At 33.5% G+C, this 17,540-nt stretch overlaps 1 protein-coding gene across 1 annotated transcript; it reads right to left on the bottom strand.

Moving 5' to 3' along the window:
• Positions 1-7,377: 7,377 nt before the first annotated feature.
• On the bottom strand, positions 7,378-10,576 carry LOC131651953 (pentatricopeptide repeat-containing protein At2g17525, mitochondrial). Its single transcript, XM_058921696.1, has one exon. The coding sequence runs from the start codon at positions 10,407-10,409 to the stop codon at positions 8,544-8,546; it is 1,866 nt and encodes a 621-aa protein (XP_058777679.1). The 5' UTR covers positions 10,410-10,576; the 3' UTR covers positions 7,378-8,543.
• Positions 10,577-17,540: the final 6,964 nt, after the last annotated feature.

Below are 17,540 nucleotides of genomic sequence, written 5' to 3'. Positions count from 1 at the left end.
CACGTTGAAACCAGCACTAACCCAAATACATTTCAAGATTCCAAGTATCTGCATACAGAAATAGAGATGATCATGAACACTAATAATAGATTCATATCGGTACCAAAAATCAGAAAACAATATAATATGGGAAACATTGTTACTCCGCATAAAAAATTCAACCAAAACAGTAATGAGTACCAACAAGATCATATCACAACAGGTAATGACAACCAAGAAACTACCATGGAACCCGAATTTTTTGTTTACAAAGAAGAAATTCAGGATATTAAGGATATTGCATAGAGGGTTATATTGGGAAAGATTATCACTGAAAAATCACAAAGGTTCAATCCAAGTTCCATTATCCAACATATGGTGCAACCCTCAGAACCTGTTTGTCAAAGAAATTGAACTTATGATCTTTAAGATCACTATGGACAAAAAAGAAGACTATACCAAAAATTTGAAAGGGAGTCCCTGGATATACATGAACTCTTGGTTCATCTTGCAATAATGGAATGGTAAATATGCTTTAAATTCCATGAGTTTTCTAGAACTTCTATTTGGGTCTAGATATGGGGTCGACCCATCAATGGGAAAACTCCACAAATGGGCCTAAAACTAGAGAAAAAGCTTGGGGATGTTTGTGAAGCAGATGTATTTGAAATATCTTATCAAACTATAATAGTGTAAGTTAAGGTGAAGCTCGGCATCCACGAGCCAAAAAACCCACAATGTACATTGGAAGCAAGACTAGTGGGGTGAATTGGGTGGATTTCAAGTATGCAAATCTACCCATATTCTGTTTTGAATGTGGGCTAATGGGACACAACGAGGAGCATTGCAAAAATTCTACAAATCCTGGGCATGAAATTACTAAAATATATTCATTAGGTCCATGGGTAAAGACTAATCAACCAAGTCGAAGGAAAATTCAATAAAGAGAGAAATATTATAGCAGTAACCTTACACAAAAGCCTAGTATCACCCAATACAGCCAAACCCCAAAGACCATGATAAAACTAACTAACTAATCTATCAATAAAGGAAAAGGAAGATGAAAAATAGGTATTTGGAAAAAACATAAACAACAAAAAAAGAAGGATATTGGAGATAAAAGATACAATTGGATCCAATGGCTCAGAAACAATAACATAATTGGCTAGCCTTCTTGGAAAGGTTGTCCGTGAGATATGGCAAGCCTTTCCTAATATTTTGTTCTTATGTGAAACTAAGAATTGTGTTAATGACAAAGTCTATGATAGAATTAAGGGTGTTGTCATATTTTGGGAGGGGGCAAAGCCGGTGGTTTAGCTATATTTTGGGAAAATGATGTAAATTTACATGTTTTGGATTTGAATAAGAATTTCATTGACTTTTATATTATGGATAACAATAATATTGATAATAATGACTACATTTGAATAGGCACGAGTATCTATGGCTATTCTAAAAAAAGAACAAAAAAAATCCTTACTTGTAATCTCATTAATAATCTCGCCCAAAGATATAATTATGATAAATGGATTATGTTTGGAGATATGAATGTTATAACTAATTAAAATGAGAAAATGGGAGGAAATCTCATTGATATTAATCTTTGGTTTACTGTTAATAACTCCTTTGGCTCTTGTGGTTCGATTGACCAATGTTTTGAGAAAATGATGGGCCCTTGGAATAATAACCAATAGGGAAACAAATTCATATCAGCTAGGATGGACAGATTTATGGCTAACCATAATTGAATAAGCTATTTCTAACACCACTGAAGTATTCATCTCATTAAGAAGAAATCAGATCATAACTCTATCTTGCCTACTTTCAATAATACTGGAATGGTTAGGAAAAATTATACCTGATGGAAAAAACCTAAAAGATTTGAGAGAGTTTGGCTAGACAACCCCTCTATCATAGAAGTGGTCAAGGAGAGCTCGAATCATTATAATTAACACCTAAAAGTTAAATTGGATATCACCTTTTCAGAATATGTGGAGTTAGGGCCAGACTACTTTTGGTAATACTAAGCATAAGATCAAAGATCTTTAGATGAAGCTACAAGATGCTCAAAGAAATAACCAGAGGAACATTAATAAGAAGCACGTTCATCAGATTCAAGAAGACTTATATAAATGTTTAAAATAATAGATGTGGTGGGCCCGTTAAGATGCATTGGTTGAAGGAAATTCTTCCACCAAAAGTCTAGCCAAAGGAAAAGACAAAATAGGATCAGTTGCATTGTAATGGTAATGAGGGGTTTACTAATGAAGATGAGATCTAAAATATTTTCATTAATTTCAACAAGGAGCAATCTATAACAATTAATCTTGCCAACTTAAACAAACAAAAAAAATCATGAAATACACACTTACTCCTATGAGGATAAGTGACTTAAACAACTCTTTTACTAATGAGGAAGTGTATAGGGTTATGCATCTAATGAAAGGGATGGTCGCCCTTGGGCCTTGTGACATTCCTGCATTGCTTTACCATCATTTTTTAAATATCATTGGGAATGATATATTCTCAACTATTCTTGATATTCTAAATAAAAACGGGGATCCAACTATGTTCAACAATACCTACATTTGTTTAATTACTAAGAAGACCAAACCTCAACACTGTTGAGAATAACATGTATGAGTAGTGTGGCGAAGTCTCACATTAGTTAGAAATGTGGAGACTTAAGCATTTATAACTGGGAGAACCCACACACATGTCACCTTAAGGTTTTTGGTGAATATGTGATATGTCTTTCACAAAAGTGTGTTGCTCATAAAAGAAAGGCTCTAACATAAATGCTCCCTCATGTTCACCCTCGAATCCATGCTCCAACAAACACCCTATAAATACAAATTTATTTTCTTTTGTAATGTGATGATGAAAATAATCACTAAGACCATTGCTAACAAATAAAAAAGATTATGCCTAATATAATTACAGAAAACCAAAGTGCCTTTGTTGGACAAAAGCTGATAACAAATAACACTTTTATTGCTTATGAGATTTTCAATCATATCCACCAAAGTGTCTTCTTAAGGGCGTGGTGCAAGTGAATATGATGATGAACCTTGTTCTTTGAACACCATGGTTGAGTTTTTTATGGAGTTCAAAAAATGAAGAAAGAGAGTTTGATTTGAATTGTTGTGGTTTTGTGTCAGCAGAAACAAAAGTAGTTTCGAGTTTGAGTTGTGAAAAGAGAATTTAGAGAAATTTTGAAAATTATTGATCTAGATAATTGGATTATTAAATATCTCTGGCATCTCACAAAATTCAATTAATAGAGATAACAATTACTCTCTTAAAAATAAGTCAAAAGTACATCAGGTTCCTCTTTCACTCGTACTAATTTATTATGACTACTACTTGTTATTTAGAAAAAAAAATTAAGGAAAAAGAGAGAAAAAATCCAAAGTAATTTTTAGCGTCATTAAATACTTTTTTAAAATGGAAATAAATAATTAAACACAAAAATCTGTCTTAAGTGAATTTAGGTATTTTTGTTCCGCCACATGTCTACATTAAAATTAAAATAGTTTATTTGTTCAAATTCACAATTTATTCTAAATTCTATCAAACATTAACATATGTTATAAATAACAAATTAAAATAATTTTTAAAAATATCAAATACATATTTCATGTAATAAAATAGAAATTAAAATGTAAATATATTAATCAACTGATTAATATTATAATTTATAAAAAAATATAAATTATTAATAAGGATAAATACCTTTATCTTAATTACCTGTCTCATTAATTTCTATATTTTAATATTGGAAAAAAATTCAAATTCAAATTCAAATTCTTACGAAACAAACTTTTCCAACCAAACACAAAGTAGATTTGCATGGTATCGATTTTATGAGTTTTGTTATTATATCTATTTTGTTGTTTTTTTTTAATAAGCAACTTTGTATTCAAAGACAAGTATTAGAAATACTCAAACCCAGTTACAAAATAAACAGTTACATACAAATCCAATTTCATGGGCGAATTAAGGTAATCTAGAGAACTCTTGCACCAGTCATAAAAATTACAATGAACCTTCCCTTTATACCCAATTGCAAGCCACCACCAAGAAAATATTTATACCTTGTATACGGTTTTTTTGGATTTCCAATTGCATCATGAAACAAAATGTCATTACGTAACCTCTATATATGAACGCCAATACACAGCCAGCCAAATAATACCAACTCTATTTTTGCTAACCAGCCATTTCATCATCAAGACAAACCTTAGGAAATAGTCACAACAATCTTCACCCACCTTACAACCTATGCCCAACCAAGTTTGAATCATGTCTCACACGATTCTCATCAAAGAACAACTTAGCATGACATGATTTAGATATTCTTCCTAATTAAAACATAACACACACGATTTTTCATGAGGGCTATAGATTATTCCCCTTCACACTAACTCCTCTTTGTAGGTAACCTCTCATGCAACAATCATTTTTTAAACAAAAATCTGCATCTTTGATGTAATATAGGACTCCCATACCACTTTAAGAGCTTGAATTATGTTGTCGTCGGGCAAGGAAGAACCAGAAGCCTGCAAAACTGTAACGTGACTTAACAGTAAAGATCCTATTGCTTTCAAAAGGCCACACCATAAAGTCTTCATAGTTACTACTTGGTGTAATCTCTGATAGAATAACCAACAACACTTCTTTTTCTGCTATTTCTGATTCTTTGACATGAGCATCCTTTGAGAAATTGCAATCAATTTTCCATTGCCAAGAAACTCCACACCACTCACCCATTTCCCTAATGTAGACAATTTTAATGTAACATGCTTGGAAATAGTTTGGCAATTGAGTTGCCGAGGAAGCATGTCCAATCCACTTAGCCAACCAGAAGGGAATATTGTCTCCATAACCTAACATGTGAGAGACCATCTGCAAAATCTCATTAGCACCTGAGCAGTCTCCAATCTTCATGAGGTCTTTCCACCATAGAGATTCATACTTTTTTTGCCCTGGGTCATTCTTTCAACCACAATCTTCTATGTAAATTACCATATCTCTCTTCTAGAATTTCCACCCAAATTGAGTCATCTTCCTTCAAGAACCTCCAAATCTATTTACTAAGTAAAGCTATATTAAATCTCTCCACATATTTGATTCCCTAGCCCCTCCTTTTTATCTTTGCAAATGGATTTCCAACTTATCTAAGCTATTCCCCTTTTTTCTGCAGACCCACAAGAAGTTCCTCTGGATGATGATTATTTCCTGCACTACCTTCACTGAAACTTTAAAAAAGGACAAATAATACACAGATAAGTTAGTGAGAGTAGAGTTAATTAGAGTGACTCTACCCCAATAAACAACAAGCTATCCTTCCAGCCCGATAGTTTAGCTCTCAACAATGATATAACAGGTTTTTAAAATTCATACTATTTTGTTCACTTATAAGATTATCAGAAAATAAGTTTTGTTCTCATGTTTATTTAATTGAAATGCATTGTCCCAATATAAATTTATTTTACACAGTCATTTGATCGTAACCGTCAGATTTTTATAAAGGTTAGATTTTTCCTTTAAACACGTGTAAGATATCACATATAAATAGTTATGATGCATCGACCGTGTAAATCTTTGATTTTTCCTTTAAACTCATGTAAAGTATCATATATGAATAGTTGTGATGCACCGGTCGTGTAAAATGTTTTAAATTGACAATATAATAATTAATTTCTTTTCAAAATTATTTTTATCTATTCATTTTTTATTTTTTAAAACTAGAGAATGCAAGCCTTAAATCTTGATACGCTCGGCGAAAAAATGAGGATAAAACTAACATGTCCAATAAACCGTATTTGTTTCGCTACCCCTACTAATATGCACTCTTGTAGTTGTGTGTTTCTTTTTATTGCATCAACGTGTTTTATTTTTCATTGAAGCATTTCCACATACAGAAATGCTATCCTTACACTTCCCACTTATACTACACCATATGTAAATAGGGGTTTTATGTCATTTACGAAACAAATAAGGGCATAGTGGTAAAATGGTGGGAGAAGCAAAATAGGCGCGCGGAAGAGAAAGCAGAAGAAAATATGTGTGAAGTATGTGTGAACGTGTGGTTGCTATTAGGAGAGAGAGAGAGAGAGAGAGAGAGAGAGAGAGAGAGAGAGAGAGAGAGAGAGAGAGAGAGAGAGAGAGAGAGAGAGAGAGAGTACAACAGTATGACCCACATATAAGAAAAACAAAGATATCAACATTATTTAATTATTTTATTGAGTATAAATGAATAGGAGAATACAATGTAGTGTATGTAGGAAGTGTAAGGATAGCATTTTTGTGTAACCTATTTGTTTGTTTAGAAATGTTATCCTTACACTTCCCACATATATCCTATTCATTTATACTCAGTTTGTTTTTCTTATATGTGGGCCATACTGTTGTACTCTCTCTCTCTCTCTCTCTCTCTCTCTCTCTCTCTCTCTCTCTCTCTCTCTCTCTCTCTCTCTCTCTCTCTCTCTCTCTCTCTCCTCCCCTCCTAATAGCAACCATACGTTCACACACACTTTCTCCTGCTTTCTCTTACACGCTCAAGTTTTTTTTAAAGAGACGTCAAGTTTATTTTGGTATGAAATATAGATATTGGAACTTTGAAATTTCCCTCAAAGGTAGAATAGAAAAGCAATTATATATTTTAAACACAATTCACCAAAATTATTGAATTTCTTTAATTATATAAGAAAAATATGAGTGAAATGTGGAGATTTCCATTATCCTCATCACAAATCAAGAATGAGCTTTCCAAGGGTGACCAAGCTCTTGAAGATAGGTCTATGGAAGCTCTTGTTAAGGAGATTTGTTAAAGGTAGAACTACAATAATATATATTTTTTTTATAATAAATGACATTTTTATAAATCGATTTTGTAAAAATGAGTTAGTTCAAACTCTAACTATAATATGGTATCAAGAGGTTATCGATTCGAGTTACTCACCATTTATATATGCACACCGATCCAATAGTCTTGGCGTACGAGGTTGTATTGGAAAAATCAAATCGTACGTATCTATAAATCAAGTCATCTGTCATTTATGCCACGCATCAAATCTAATAGTGATGGATGTGAGAGGGTGTATAAAAAATGCAAGATTTACATTGGTTAAAAATAGAACCTACAATTATAAGAATTTATAGTGTCACGTCTCACCTTATCAATCGATTTTATAAAGTTGAGTTATATCCATCCTACAAATGATATTATAGTATCACGAACCTATCGTTTAGAGTCACCTACTATTATATATGAGCACCTAACTCAATAGTATTTGGTGCCGATTGGGAAAAAAATCAAAATTATTTTAAGTTAAAAATAAAACCTACAAAAGATTTATATAGATTGGTACTTTTCCCTTACAACTCAGTTTTGTAGAATTTCATGTCGTTTTTGAAACATTGTTGGACGGATTTTTATGAATTGTGATAACAAAAATGAAGAAAGTGTGTTCTTTGTTATCTTAGAGACGATGATCCAAACAAAAATATAAATATTCTTATGGTATAAATGTGACAGGTTAACTACCCTTGCCTCGTTGGCTTAGGCTCTGTTTGGTAAAAATAGCCGTTGACTGATAAGCTAGCTTATGGCTGATGGCTGATGGCTGATGACTGATAGCTTATAGCTTATAAATGATGACTGATGACTTATAGCTGATAAGCTGATTGAAGTGTTTGATAAAATTAGCGGTTCAACTATCTGATTAATTGAAATGACATAAAGGACATTTAATATATAATTATTTTATTTTAAATTAAAATAAATTATAGAGGGTAAAAGTGGATTTTAGTTAAAATAATAAGGGTAAAAATGGAAGAAAAAATGATAAGCTATAAGCTATAAGCTAAAACGCTATTTGAAATAGCGTCTGAAAAATAAGCTATAAGCTAGTAAAATAAGCTATAAGTTCGTAATGAAAAGACCGTTACCAAACATGTCTTTTATTGTTATATGAGCTTATAAGTTATAAGCTATAAGACATAAGCTCAAAAAATGGCATGCCAAACAGAGCCTTAGTCGTGACCGCCAATCAAATTATAAATCTGTGACCGACCAATCAAATAATAAACTTTGACTTGTCCTTGTTTATTTTATGTCTTATGCACGTCACAAAGGAAGGTTATACAGATTCTGAAAAAGGATGACTATAGAAACGTGGAAATAAGGAATACTATACTAGTGTAGATTATGGAGGACTAACATATTTTAAAACTTTTAGTCACAGTTTAAAATTGGAAATGATGAATTCTGCAAAGATAATTCAATCTATTTCATCAAACAAGTCTTCACTCCTGTCATGGAGACCCACAACCATATAGATGGGGTCTGCACAAACCAGTAACTACTAGGTGCATGTTGGATTTTGTATAATTTAGGGACCAAATGATACAAAGTCTACAGTTTCATAAACTAATTTAGTGATTCTCTTATCAGCTTATATGCTATTTGATACCTGACATGGAATTCTCCAAAGAAGATGTCACAATCGCTATGCTGTAACCACCCTTTAGAACAAAGTTGAACTCTCCCTAATCCATTAGAGTAAATAATCTATATTGGACACATTCTTACTTATATTGTTTTGCAGACTCATACTAAGTAGCAGTGTTTTCCAAATAAATTGGTTAGGAATGATACCCTTCTCTACCATTTCCAAAAATACCTGCAAGCCTTTCTGAAGGTCCCCTTTCCCGCATAACACGTCAATCAAAGGGCTGTAAGTTTCTGTATTTGGTACACAACCTCTTGCAGTGATATCTTCCATGAACTTCAAGCCACTTTCAATTTTTCCTTCTCTACAAAACTCGGCGATGATAGCATTGAATGTAAATGCAATGGGAAAACAGTTATTACTTATCATTTCGTTTATAAGCTCTACGGCCTCTCGGATACTTCCTTGTCGCGAAAAGCCGTGAACAAGAGAGTTATAAACTATAATACTTGGAATTCCACCTTCATCAATCATCTTATCGTATACATTCTTTGCATCTTCAATATTACCTTCCTTGCAGTGCTGTAAAATCGTCATGCTTCTGTCGATTGCTCTAGGGAACAATTTTCCAGTCTTTGTTAGAAACTCGGCTGCCTCGTCGAAACGATTTTGTTTGAATAGACCATAGATTATGCTATTGTAAGGACTAATGTGCCCTTTAGAGCCTTCTTTGGTTTCCTCCATTAACTCCAAAATTGAAAAACCGTCTTCAATTCTTCCTTCTGAACACAAACCTCTAATCATTGTGTCGAAAGTAACAAAATTCCGTTTGATTCCATCTGTCTTCATATCATTAAAAAGATCAAGAGCCAAATCCGACATCCTAGATTCACAAAACCCAGATATCAGTATATTATAGGTATCCACATTTGGAAGATAGCCTTTATTCTCCATTTGCTTCAGGAAGTGAAGTCCAACCTTCACCTTCCCCACTCCACAAAACCCCTTTAGCAATGTGTTGTAAGCCACAACATCAAGTGAACCCCCCAAGCTCTCAACTCTCTCCAGAACCTCAGCAGCATCCGTTACACGGCCAGCGTTGCATAGAATCTCAACCACCTTAGTTATGGTAACAACATCAGGTACAAGACCAATTCCAAAACACTTCTCAAGCAAAACAAGAGCTTGAACCAAATTATCTTCCTTACAATACGCAGATATCAAAATATTAAAGGTAACATCATTCGGGCTCACCATCTCATTCATCAAGCTCCTAGCCCTACCAACCTTTCCATTCCTACAAAGTGCATGAAGCAAAGTATTGTAAATGACAGTATTCGGGGCAGCCCCGTTAGACTTAATAAGCTGCAAAAGCTTAAAACCTTCACCAATCCTATTAGTTAAACAAAGACCTTTCATCAAAATCCCAAAAGTATAATCATCCCCATGAACACCACTCTCCATCATACTCTTTCGATAAAACTCTCTAGCCATATCAATGTCCTCTTTCACAAGAACATCCAAAATTGAGTTGAAAATCTTCAACGAAGGTGTACCATGAAACTTGTAAGCCAAGTCAATAACTGTGATGACCCTTCGTGTCATTCCAGCCCGGGAGAGTCCCCGGACTATGGTTATGAAGATTCCATCGCCAGGAGAAGCTCCGATTGAGCTAGGCATTTCGTCGAGCAGTTGCTTGACAGTATCAAAACGGCGAAAAGTGCAGAGCTTGTGGATTAAAGCACGATATGTGGATTGGGAATGGGTGAATTTGGAGAAGGTTGAGGCCCATCTGAAGGTTTGGAGTGCCTCAGAAGCGGTTTTTTGGTCAAGTATGAGCTGACATAGGTGATCTTCTGTTGGGGGCAAAGAAGAAGAAGATGAAGAGTAACGCGCTTGGAAGTGCAAATAACACTGCATAAAACGTGCGTAAGGACTTGAACCGATTGAAGAATGTTGCAATATTCTCATCTCTCAAGAAATGGTGTAGGAGACGGACAAACAGCTACTCTACTCTCAACAAAATCAATCCTTATTATTTATTTATTTTTAGCTTATCACCACCGCCGATATGCTCCGGTTTAAATTTTGGAGGATCAGCTCTGATATCAAATGAGTCAAACTTTCTCGGATCACAATTCTGGGTGATTGAACCAAGTTACAAACAACTACTCTACTATCAACAAAATCAATCTTTATTATTATCATGGGAATTGCTTTTCACTCCCCCATCCTAATAAAAAATTGAAACTTTTCGAAAATGTACTTTAGGACGAACTAATTCATAAAGCTACTTTAAAAAATAATACGGAAATACATCTATGTATAATTTACTGAGAAGCACCAAATATATTTTTTAAATATATGTTAGAGTCTTTTCTCCTTTCTTATTTTAATTGTACCATCCCAACTTATAAACTCTCGAAATCTTTGAACTCTCACTCTCTCAAGTCACAAACTCTCAAGTCACAAACTCTCAAACTCATTCAATTCATGTTCAAATTTCTACCATCAACATGATAACATTCAATCAATCAAAGAATTCAACATCAAACTCACATTTGATAAGTTTTTTATTTCTATGTATTGTTTTTATTTTTATATATATTGAAGAAATTAAGCATTAGGTTATGTAATAGGTAGTTTAGATATATTATTTAAATGACCAATGTGTTTGATAGGTAGTTTAAGTGCATGTTTGGTTTGTTTTTTGGAATGGTCAAAAGCAATTTTAAGGGTATAGAATTGATTTTGGAGTGATTTTGAGGTGTTTGGTTCTTTTGAAGTAGAATTAATTATGCCTTCAGAATTGATTGTACTATAAGCTAGGATTTATTGCATCCCTTAATATTTTGGATAAGATCCGCCACTGTACAATCATAGCATACCGATATCATGATGAATGTTCATGTTACAAATCTTTAAGTTGCCCATGTTCCAAAGAGTTTAATGATTATTAGATAAAATATTTGTAAATATTTTACTTTATTAGTAATATTTATAAATATTTATAGTTATTATACCTATTTAGTTTATCATGTTGGTGATTTGTAAATATTTAACGTTAGGCTAGAGAGATGGCGGAAAGTGCTAAAGAATCAAGTACTAAAAGTGATGAAAATATAAACCATAGAAGAAGAGTAAAGGAGAGTGATGTTTCAAAACCCTCTGAGTTCATATACAGATGCATTTTTCTTTTCCAAATTACAATTTTGTAATTTATAATGCAACTCTTGTAAATTTTATCATTGAAAATATCAATTTATTATTGTATTATAATTTATAAGGAAACAATGAGAATGATATTTATAAATTTTAGCAACTCCTGTAATTTTTATCACGGAAATTCATAATTTTCACGGGTCACTATCACCACAGTACCTTTTTTATTTTAATTAACAAAATATTTGTAAATATTTATAATTATTATAAATATTAGATTTATAATGTTAGTGATTTGCTATATATTTATTTTTAAATACTTTAGTTATTGGTGATTTTATAATAACAATTATATATGAGCAACAATCAAATCTTATTGAATAATCTAAGAAATAAATGAATTTACCCGTGCGGAAGCACGGGTCTTCTACTAGTGTTATTTAAATGACCAATGTGTTTGATAGGTAGTTTAAGTGCATGTTTGGTTTGATTTTTGGAAAGGTCAAAAGCAATTCTAAGGGTATAGAATTGATTTTGGAGTGATTTTGAGGTGTTTGGTTCTTTTGAAGCAGAATTAATTCTGCCTCCAGAATTGATTGTACTATAAGCTAAGATTTGTAGCTTCTGAGTTTAAACGTGATTTTTACAGTGAAATTTACTATTCAACTCACTTTTGTATAATTGTATAAAAACATAAATCAATTCTACTAAACTCAATTCTATTAAAATCAATTCTGTCAAAATCAATTTTGTCCACCGCCAATTCAAACAGACACTTCTAAAGTTTGTGTGACTCATATATTAAAATGAGGAGAGATTGAGAAACACTTGAATATAATATACGAGTTGAATTTGTGAATTTGGAAGACTATTTTCTTGTAACCCATCTAATAATCTCTTATAACAACTCTTGAAGTATATTGGATCAATGAACCTCTCTCTTCCCCTCACTCTCATAGTAGATAAATTTGATCGAACTAGATAACCAAATTCCATGTGTCTTTGTCTTTGATGTGACTTGTTATTTCAGTTTTCAAAACACATGGTGTGACTCAACATGATCTTGAATGCTTCTAGGTGAAATGACTATAAATAAACTAATCAAATTCACATATGAATATAAAATATTTGAGGTTGTGCATGTATGAATATACATGGTTAAAAGAAGTCTTATGAGAAATAATTTATAGTAACTATACTAATAAGATGCATCTTCTTTTCATTGTTAACTAGTCGGAGACCCGTGCTGTCGCACGGGTGCATTTTTTTGGTGGTGTAGTATAATAACAACGATAAGAAAAATGCGCAGTAACGAAGTTTGACCTAAATGAAATATAAAAAGCTTAGAAAAAAAGCTATATTAAAAAAGTTATTGTTTCATAAGAAATTTAGAAATTAGTATTTTGTAAAATAGGTTTATTTTTTAAACCTTGCTCCACCAAAAATAAAAGATAATGGGCCCAAATATAAAAAGATTGTAATTGACATGGCCCAAAATCAAAATAGGCAAGATTGTCCATTTAAAGCTGAAGGTTGTTGATAACTTCTGTCAAAAGGAGGGGATACGTGTCAGGTAAAAAATCTAAAAAAAACATAGAAGAGCCATTAAACGTGTTAGGATAGGTAAAGTTATAGAGCTCCATGGAATCCCATAGCAGTGGTGAAAATATTTTGTTGAAATGTGCACTCCATTGTGCGACTGTTTGGCTATTAGGAGAAGCAAATTTTCAATTATAAAAAGGGGATTGTATATACTGCAAACGATGAATCCCTTTGAAGTTGTTTCACGATTTGCAAATGGAAGCCTTTGTGGAGCCACCTTCAGATGTTTCGTCGGAGTTCAGGTAAGTTATTCAGATTATTAGGAACTGAAAATTGTTTTTTGACCTAATGTTCAATGATTTCTAGCTTTGATAAATTGAACTATATGTTGGGAAGAATTTCACTGTTCTGAATATCATCACACACGCCATGAAGTTTAGAATGCAATGAATTTTAGAAGTTTTCTAAGCTGCTCATGATATGGTGCAATCGATGCATTGTGTGCAACTGATATACTGCAACTGACACATTGCTGAAGAAATTGTATTTACAAAATTCATACGATTCAATATGTTTTGCGTTTCTCATATTTTTCGTGTGTAGTGATAATCTGATATGTGTATGAATTAGTTACTTGCCGATTGTTATTTCCCTTGTATGATCAGCATAAATGTCCAGGCGGATGTGTTGAAATTGTTTCCTCATAGTAATCCATGATGTGTAAATTTGTTATAGGTTGTCATTGATTATCGTAACTGTTGTGCAGTTCTGGAAGCATGGATTCAAATTTGAGTTTTTCCCACAAAGACGATACAATTTCGTGGACAAAAACAATTGCATCCGGTCGAATTGCGCAGCGTAATGTACTTGTAAGAGTTACTTTGCACAATAATGACTAACAAAACAACTTCCCGGATTCAGTATGATGATGTAATGAATTTAATTTTTGTTCAGGTATTTCTGCGGGAAGTTTGCAGGTTCTTAACCGCCTTTCCCACGCAAATCGATCTTTTCGATGCAGATATGGGGATTGTGTACCAAGAAGATCTACGATGCGCGCCGAGAAATACAGAGGAGGAGGCGTACATAGGGGTTGGATGGTATGAGTATGCCAGACAGAGAAGGCTGAAGAGAGGAGACAAGTTGTCCTTGAGGATAAACAGGGAGGCGCACACATTGGTCGTTTGGCTGTTGAACCGTTTAAGGAGGGAGTGTAATCGCGTTTACGTGTATTTATGTTGTACTGGTCGTTCATGTAATGGATTTTTATTTTGGGTGATTCCACTTTGCTTCCCCAAGTTAATGAAGTTATGTTTCTCCGTGTATTTATATCTCGTTCGTTGTTAAGTTATATTTAGTGCAATGTCTTAAAAAACAACTTTATGATTAGTTGTATTGTTACAATTGTTTATATGCCGGTGAACAATTGTTTATAACATAATGCTTAAAATTGTTTATAACTCTATGATTACAATTGTTTATATGATGGTGAACTTGGGTGTGAATAAGATGAAATTCCAACCTTCTCCAAGCCTCCTATCATATGAGAGTTTTAATTTACTATAAGAATGCTTGGTTTATAGAAAGGAATATTGCAGACATGGATTTTGGTTAGTTGTTTCAAATTTTCCAAAAAGTTGCAGTCACTTGTGTGCCATGTTTATCCAATTGCTGTAATGCTTTATTTAAATAGATATATATTTAAATATAGTATGCAATATAAAAAGTTGCCAGGTATCCTTGTGTGCCATGAATATAAATTTAGAAACCTATTCAAATATAGTACCCAATTGCCAAATAGGTATCAAAAACTCGCCTTGGCATGCTAATAAAATTTATCCAAAAATCACCCTTAGGTGTTTCCTTACTGTTAGTAAATTTCCATAGTTTGTTGTTGTAGCGGTAAAAATGTGACTCGAGCGTTTATCGCGCGCTCGAAGTACAACAGAGTCGCCACCGAACTTTATTTATTCCAGAAAAGGAAAGGGAAAATATCGATAAAACCCACGAATAAAAAGGAAATGGATAAGATGGTCATCGCAACCAAATTAGGGTTCGGGAGTCGGTTAAGCAAGGGGAAGGTATTAGCACCCCTCACCTCCATCGTACTCGATGGGACCCATTTAGTTAGTTTCGTGTTTGAGTGTTAGTATAATGTTTGCGTTCTTTAGCTTTTTAATCGAGAAAAGATAAAAGAAAGATTTTTTAGGTTTTTTATTATGAAGAAAAAAGAAATGATTTTTTATTATTATGCTCGCCAAGACGTTTGTATCTTGTGCCTACGTATTCCCTAGTGCAATGGGAAAGTCAGAGCAATCGTAGTTCGGACAAAGAACCACGAATGTTTGTTGGTTGATTTTAGCAAGAGGTACTCGATCGCTTTCAAATGGAAATACTACGCGCACATGGATATGAGATCACTACAAGAATGGATGACTAAATCAAGATAAGACATGATTTTGGCCATCATCGCATTCGAGTGGAAGATATTCGATCTTCACATGTGGAAGTATGTTCGCATATGAACTTGACAAAGTGTCTCGTTTATGAAAAGAGTTTTAAAATGAGAATGGCCATAAGGCAAAAAGGTTTGAATGAAATTAAGGTTGTGTTTTAAAGGGACATTTAGCAAAGGATTGAGCATAGGTGTGCACCTAGCGCGTCTTTACCCAAGGTATTGAACAGGAGCTAGCCCCATTGTCACTTGTTGTCCTTGTTAATTAATGTATTCAAAAGATCAAGGTATTCAAGAGGTGTGCACCCCTTGTCACTTAACCTCTTGGTTTGCTTAAAGTGTTTTAATTCAAAAGATCAAGGTATTCAAGAGGTGTGCACCCCTTGTCACTTAATCTTTTGATTTGATTAAAAAAGATTCGAAAGATCAAGGTATTCAAGAGGTGTGCACTTCTTGTCACAGGATCTTTCGGTTTGATTAGTGTGTTTTGATTCAAAGGATCAAGGTATTCAAGAGGTGTGCACTTCTTGTCACAGGATCACTTTGATTTGATTAATGAAGATTTTAATTCAAAGGACCAAAGGTATTCAAGAGGTGTTCACTTCTTGTCACTTGATCACTTTGATTTGATTAAGAAAGCTCTTTATTTAATGTTTTAATCCAAAAGGACCGAGGTATTCAAGAGGTGTACACTTCTTGTCACTCGATCTTTCGGTATAGTTTAAAGAATTTTTGAAAAGGGAACTCGACATTGGATCGAGAAATTATTTGTAACGACTTGGCGTTGGACCAAGGTTTATTGATTTTTTTGGAATGAGATCAACATAATGTTTTTTGGTATTTTTAATATAAGAAGTAAAAATCTAACAAAACTTACATAATACAAATATTTTTTGTGTTTTATTCTTATAGTAAAAAGACATAACAAATAATAAAATTAAAATTTAAAATAGAAACAAAGAGAAAAAAAAATAAACACCATACACTTAAAGCAAGAACTAAATGGGGGTGTGAGAGGCCCAAAGTTTAAAAGTTGAACAAAAATGCTAAAAAAACATTGAATCCGGGCCGGACCGGGTCAACCCAGAATCCAGCTCTTTCTAAACTAAACAAGTAGGTTATTAAAAAAACCTAAAGTGCCAAAACGGCGCTTCTTCTCTGAAACAAAGAATCACGCTCTTCCTCTCCATCTCTCTATTTCTACTCACGTTCTGTTTCTCTCACTTTCGCGTATCAATCAAACAAAAAAACATGTTCAAAAGCAAGAACTCTAAAGTAATTCAACAACGATTTTCTGAGATGATTTACAAACAAAATCACGGGACCAGAAGAGGAAAAACGACATTTAATCAAAGGCGAACGAAAACAAGATTCAAACCCGGGTATGTTCTTGATCTTCTCAACTTTTTTGCTCTATGAACCTCTTTTTGTTCGTATACCTTCTTTTTCGCTTCTGAATCTATGCGTCTCCTGTGTGTTTGCTGAGTATTATTGAAGGTGTAGCATGGACGATACAAGGTTGAAGATGGATGGGAGGCTAAGCGTGGTGGTATGACGTTGAGGTGTGTGGTTGTTGGTTGAGGTCGTGAGCCACTGTTTGATTTTGTGAGAGGTATTTGTTTTTGATTGTTACGGTTTTGCAAGTGATGAATGAAGGGGATGATTTTTAACGCTAAGGTTATGGTTTCTGGGCAGAGGGTCGATTGAAGAAAGTTTTTTGTTGTTTGAAGAATGTTTGTGAGGTGTATTCTGATGGAGGGCTATGGAGGTTTTGGAGAGATCTTTGGACAGTTTTAGAGGGAGTATGAAAGATTTTTTTGAAATCGAAAATGGAGTTGTTCTTTTGGAATCGTGAAGTTGTTTAGATGGAGATGATTTAGATTTTTGTAGGTTTAGAAACTGAAATTTGGAGGAAGATTTCACAGATATTTGAGTAGAGTTTC

The sequence above is a fragment of the Vicia villosa genome, linkage group LG2 (assembly GCF_029867415.1).
Source record: "Vicia villosa cultivar HV-30 ecotype Madison, WI linkage group LG2, Vvil1.0, whole genome shotgun sequence".
NCBI lineage: Eukaryota > Viridiplantae > Streptophyta > Magnoliopsida > Fabales > Fabaceae > Vicia > Vicia villosa.
The sequence above is the reverse complement of the archived record's forward strand: the minus strand, read 5'-3'. Positions and strand labels throughout refer to the sequence as shown.

Bases quoted from the DNA above. Each gene is read 5' to 3' on its own strand.
- LOC131651953 (XM_058921696.1), bottom strand. From the start codon at position 10,409: ATGAGAATATTGCAACATTCTTCAATCGGTTCAAGTCCTTACGCACGT.